This window comes from Octopus bimaculoides, chromosome 4, assembly GCF_001194135.2.
Source record: "Octopus bimaculoides isolate UCB-OBI-ISO-001 chromosome 4, ASM119413v2, whole genome shotgun sequence".
NCBI lineage: Eukaryota > Metazoa > Mollusca > Cephalopoda > Octopoda > Octopodidae > Octopus > Octopus bimaculoides.
The window spans coordinates 51,584,949-51,590,916 of NC_068984.1; the positions used below are offsets into that span (position 1 = coordinate 51,584,949).

General features: G+C 38.6%; 1 protein-coding gene across 1 annotated transcript in view; it reads right to left on the reverse strand.

The window, feature by feature from the left end:
• Positions 1 to 5,968, reverse strand: part of LOC106870193 (NACHT domain- and WD repeat-containing protein 1) — a 49,453-nt gene that overhangs the window by 20,867 nt on the left and 22,618 nt on the right. The window contains exons 13-16 of the mRNA XM_052967630.1: positions 5,489 to 5,638; positions 3,718 to 3,934; positions 2,259 to 2,415; positions 629 to 800 (exon numbers count right to left, since the gene is read on the reverse strand). Of these exons, the coding sequence (XP_052823590.1) occupies positions 629 to 800; positions 2,259 to 2,415; positions 3,718 to 3,934; positions 5,489 to 5,638 (696 nt within the window). The remainder of the gene's footprint in view (positions 1 to 628; positions 801 to 2,258; positions 2,416 to 3,717; positions 3,935 to 5,488; positions 5,639 to 5,968) is intronic.

Genomic DNA, 5,968 nt, shown 5'->3' on the forward strand with positions numbered 1-5,968 from the left:
GTCTGGTGGCTATGGCAAAGGAGGTAGTGTGGTGGACGAGATTGAAAGGACTGAAGACAAATACTTTCCTCTTTGGCCAAGCCCTCATCGACATATTCAGGTTCCACTTGGAAAGGAAAGTGAGAGTAGGGAGGGAAGTTTTGATCACCCCCTCTCCAATAAATTTGTTGAAAGGTGGGTGAATGTGGCGAGGATGGCCCGTGTGAATGGGCCTACTCTGAACTTTCGTTTGAAACCAGAAGAGTTGAGGAGAAAGGCGCCTGCGGTCGGGATAACCAGGATGTGTGTGTCTCGGTTGTTCCTGGAAGGAACACCCCGCTTTTGAGGAATTTTTATTGTCTAATTGCTTGTTAATTGTTTTCTGTTATTTATTGTATACAAGGCATTGTTCTACACTCCAATTGTTCCCTGAATTGAATTATCTCTATTTGATTTGTGTTCGACCCTTGTGGCTAATAAAAGAAAGTATTATTATTATTATTATTATTATTATTATTATTATTATTATTATTATTATTATTAGAAGAAGAAGAAGAAGAAGAAGAAGAAGAAGAAGAAGAAGAAGAAGAAGAAGAAGAAGAAGAAGAAGAAGAAGAAGAAGAAGAAGAAGAAGAAGAAGAATACCTACACAAGGTTACGACCATCTTCTTATCAGAACTCATATCAAATGAAATAATTTTCTTCTTGTGTGCAGGAATACAATGAATTAGTTGACCTCCAGGTAAGGCAAATGCATTTTGATCAGCTTCAAGGTAGGCTACACCTGACTCTTTACATTGCGATAATAGATTTTGCGCCACCTATCAAATGAAAAGTAGTAACTTTTATTATCATGATACTGTAATATATGCATTTATCATCATCATCATCATCATCATCATCATCATCATCATCATTTGACGTTTTCCATGCTGACATGGGTCGGACGGTTTGACAGGAGCAGGAGAGCCAGAGGACTGTTCCAAGCTCTACTGTCTACTTTGGTGTGGTTTCTACGGCTGAATGTCATTCCTAACGCCAATCACTTTACAGGGTGCACTGGTTACTTTTCACGTGACACCAACACCAGCGAGGTCACCAAGTGACTTGCAAGACAAAGACCCCTTCACTGAGAGATGAAGCAATATTGAGAGAGGTGGCTTTGTGCCAAGTGACGAGAGTTTAAGGATGATACAGGGGGTGGGGGGAACAGGTGTCTTGTTGTATGGGAGCTGCATGGCTATTTCAGTGAGAGAAGAGAGAGAAGACGTGAGAGAAAGAGAGAAGAAAGAGAGAGATGGTGTTGAAGATGTATCGGAGCATACCCTAAAGTAAAGGGAGGTGAATATAAATGAAGAGGTACAGAGGTTTGGACAGGTTGAGTGAGCAAGTGAGTTCGTGAGAGTACGAAAAGGGTGTGGGTGATAGAGAGGAAGGGAATGCGGTGAACACAGGCTATACTTTTCACTTAGTTGGCCAGTTTGTAGAAATATGGTTGATATATCATCTTGACAGTGAGAGGGACGGTAGACGGATACATAGATAGACAGATAAATAGACAGATAGAGAGAGGGAGGACGTATGCATGACTAAGATTTTAAATACCAATCAAAAACATTAGAAGGAATGTTAACGTTCATTTTACTTCACTCACGGCCAGGTTTTGTAATATTAGTTTTTAACATAGGTGCAAGGCCAGAAGGAAATTAACTGTTTTCATTTTATCAACCCTGGAGGGATGAAAGGAGAAATTGCACCCGGCGGAATTGAACGTTGTTTTTCATCCTTCCAAAGCCGATATAATAAAGTACGACTCAAGTAAGAGAATCATACAGATTTATTCAGTTCTGATTTATGCAGTGTTTTGTTCATTATATAAGCATAAATAGGCTATCCATTAGCATACTAACCTAATTTATGTCTGCTTTATGTACAGATAAGATTCTATGCTATTGATTTTGGAAGGAAACCGGGTAAGTCTTCTCTAAGGAGCAATTAACAAATCGTGAAACGATCTGTTACGAGACTCTTTTTTTTTCGATACACTAAAAACACAGACGGAATGAGCTCACATTCTTCTTGGTTCACCTGGAGCCAGGCTTTTTAATGTGTGTGCGTGTGTGCGTGCGTGCGTGTGTGTGTGAGGGGATGCGGTTTATTCCTTACTAACTAATGACGGTTATGTGTGCCTTTAAGCACCGGAGTCTTTATACACCAAATTCTCTCTTTCTTCGGGGCTAAACAACAAGGATGATGAATAATAAATATGCTCAGTTTACCGGCGTTTTGGATAATCGTCCAAGGAGCTGTGTTACTAGTTGGTTCGGGTCGTAGTCTAAAGCATTCTGGGACAACAAGATTGCCTTATTAGCAATTGCGAGATCCTCTTCTCCAGGAAATTTTTCTAATGCTAACGAGAAGTCGTTTACAACTTCCCTAATCACATGCAAAGAAGAAAGAAGGAAAGAAAGAAAAAGTAAAACAAATATTTTAAATCATTAACTCTTTAAAATATGATTTTTATTTTTATTTTTGCATTGTTTCAAATCCACACGAAATTGACCAGTTATTCTATCGACCGAGAAAGCTTAAAAAATAAACAGGTATACCCCATAGGTTTTAAAACTCGAGATGAAAAAGGAAGGAAACTAAATAATATTAAACAACCTTCTTCAGAAATCGAAGAATCTTTTCGGAATTTTAATCTAAGGCAATGAAAAACTGAGAACACATTAGAATGTTTGTAACACGGTTTGAACACAATTTTTTGTAGTCTACGGTCTTAGAGTTTGATCTGAAAAATCGCTATTATATCATTTACCCTATTGATTCTGATTGCCATTTTGTATGTCCCTCTAACGTTTCTGTCAACTAACCAATCATGTTTCATTAACATTTACGAATGGCAACCCAACTCTAATTTTAGAACTTTTGATAATTATTTGCAGGCTGGGATTCTGAAAAAACTTTCTTCAGACGTTCTTTGCAATATAGATGTAAAACTATTTCCCGCTTGAACAAGAATTAAGTTGAACAGGATTTTTAATGTTATTACAGTGAGGGAAAGATAAACACAGATAAACATGAGTCCACATTGCAAAGAGGGCTCCTTCCAATCTTCTCCAGTGGTGAAATAATTAAAGAAGATTCTCTATTTATAGAAGATTGAACTCCTTGTCATACGTCTAAAAAGACCCAAGACTGGTTGGAAAAAAATGACACTATAGAGCTTCCATAGCCAAGCCAATAATCAGATATGAACCCTATTGAACACCTCTGGGGCATAATGGACAGTACACTTCGTAAAAAGAACAAGAAAGCATCCTCAAATCCAGATTTTTGAGATTACTGCATGAAACATGGCATCAAATTCGTGAAGAGAATATTCGTCATCTGATCAGCAGCATGCCTTATAGGGTCCTTGCATTGAAAAATGTAAAGGGCATGTCTACTAAATATTAGATATTCACTTTATAATAATTAATAAATAATTTGAATGTTTAATTTCAGATTTAAATAAATTTTAACGATTTTAAGAGTGTCTATTTACTTCTACCATGTCTATGTATATGTGGTGGTAGGTGTATATATGCGTGTGTATGTATTTGAGAGTATTTTCTTTTGTGTGTGTGTGTGTGTGTGTGTGTGTGTGTGTGTGTGTGTGTGTGTGTGTGTGTGTGTGTGTGTGTGTGTGTGTGTGTGTGTGTGTGTGTGTGTGTGTGTGAAAATTATACTCACATAACACACGTAGCTTTTAATTTAGTGAATAAAAAGTTGAAGTTTAGTAAAACATCGTCTTTAAGCTGCTGCAATGATTTGCCTTGGGTAAGGAGATAAGGAAGAATGTTCAACTTCCTCAGGTTTGGCCGGTTGTTAAATTGAACAGGCTGTGATGTAACTAACCGATCCGATCTTCCGCTCTGACCATTTCTTCCAACATACGGTTTCGCTCTTCCTTTTAAAAAAATTAAAACAAATTCAGAAAATAAAAACAGTATTAACTGTCTCGTTAGATTCGACAGGACCCTAGATATCAGCGCTGTCATTTAGTAACCTAATGAGCCCTGGCGGAGAAGATCTATGATCAAATATGATCCATCATGACTCCTTTATCCACCTTTCGGGCATTTCGCTTCTAGGACTACATTACTCAATGTATCAATCCTTTTTTTATATAGTAAGGATATTTTAACTACCACAAGGTTCAGTTCTTGTTGCATGTTGCGGTTTGTGCACCTCAATGACCCTAAGAGTTATGCCATCGAAGTGCGCGCTCTTGGTAAGCATCCCATACTGGACAGATCAAAGTAGCGCGGCCAGGCTAATAGGGTTAAAAAGGGCTTCAATAGGGCCAACACTCCTACATATAAAAATCAAAGTTTCAGTAGTATCGATGACAATTCAAAACCAACAAGGCCTGAGAAAGGATGGCCTTCCTTCAAAGAGCCATATGACGCGGTGCAACAAAATCTGAAAAGAAGTTGCAAGACTGACTGTCCTTCTGACTACCAAGAGAAACATCAAAACTGCAACATAAGAGGATATTTAGCTGTTACTTCTAAAATGTAATGACCATGTAAAGGCTTCTACGTTGGTGCGACTATTTAGAAAGTTCGTGACACATTTAGAAGTGGGAAAACAACTTGTTAATATGGCATTACCTAAGTAGGTCCAGCGGATTGTACCAACAAGCAGTAGAAGCAGTAGCAGCACTGTGGAGTTGAGGAGAATTTAGTTGCCTTGTGATTCCCAGGCCCCACAGGAAAATTTTACTGCAATGGACTAGAGTCCAATCCAGAAGAGGATATATATCTCTCAACCGATTATCACGACGGAAACCTACGCTGGTTCACATTCACTGAACAGTGTTAGAGAAGATTATATCGCATACATATTTTAACACATGGATTATGATTTCGAATTTCACTTCAGACACTGCGGATTTTGTTTCTTCATCCTACTTACCTCATTCCGTATTCTGGAACAATAATAAAATCCTTCTAGTCGATACGAGACACATTGTCATACAACGGACCAACGACCCAGAAAAGAGGCACCATGGCTGTTGTTGCAGAGAAGGGAAATGTTTCAGTAGATGTTCCACTACTTACAGTCCGTGTGGGTTTCTTGAAAAAGATTTTATTGGTTGAATACAGTACGCGCAAGCATGTATAGCTTGGTAACATGTAAAATACTTTCGCTAATTGTTTTAGGTGTTTATGTAGTTGCAAGCAGACATACACTCTCGACCTCATCACCTTTAACCCGCAGAACACCGGGGATGTGATAACTGTGGGAGAGAGGGAGGCATCAGCTCTCTAGCTGTTATTCATTACAGCTGTGTATACTAGAACAATATGAAATGAAGTGCCTTGCTCAAGGACACAATGAACCACCCAATCCAAGAATTGAACCCACAAGCTAACGATCGTTAGCAGGACACTTCGCCAACCACTATGCCCTGAACCTTCATGGAAAGGTTCAATACAAATTCTATAATGTAACTCACCATCAGCCCAAGTCCCACTGAAAAAGTCGATGAGGCCTTGAAACAGTTTTTCTTTGACTTTTGGGTCGAAACAATAGCGATCGTTAGCCACTTCTATAAACTGTCGGTGATACCAGTATAACACCTGAATTCCATTCGACCCTCGGTTAACTTTATAGGAAAATACAAGAATTTCATGAAATATTATAATTCATTGAAAAATATAGTCTGTTTTTAGAATCACATTAAAATAAAATGATCACTAATTTGTATTCTGCCACAATAATTCATCAACTTTCAACAGACAAGTCTACATAGTTGTGTAGGTCACGGGGCGTTTAATTCTCCGCAGGGAATAGCAGCGAGGATGACGAGTGTTTCGCTGTCTAGCACAGCAACCAACTCTGATCCTCCTTTATTTACTTTTACCCAATGCCAGGAACCTTTCTCTCTCTCTCTCTCTCTCTCTCTCTCTCTCTCTCTCTCTCTCTCTCTCTCTCT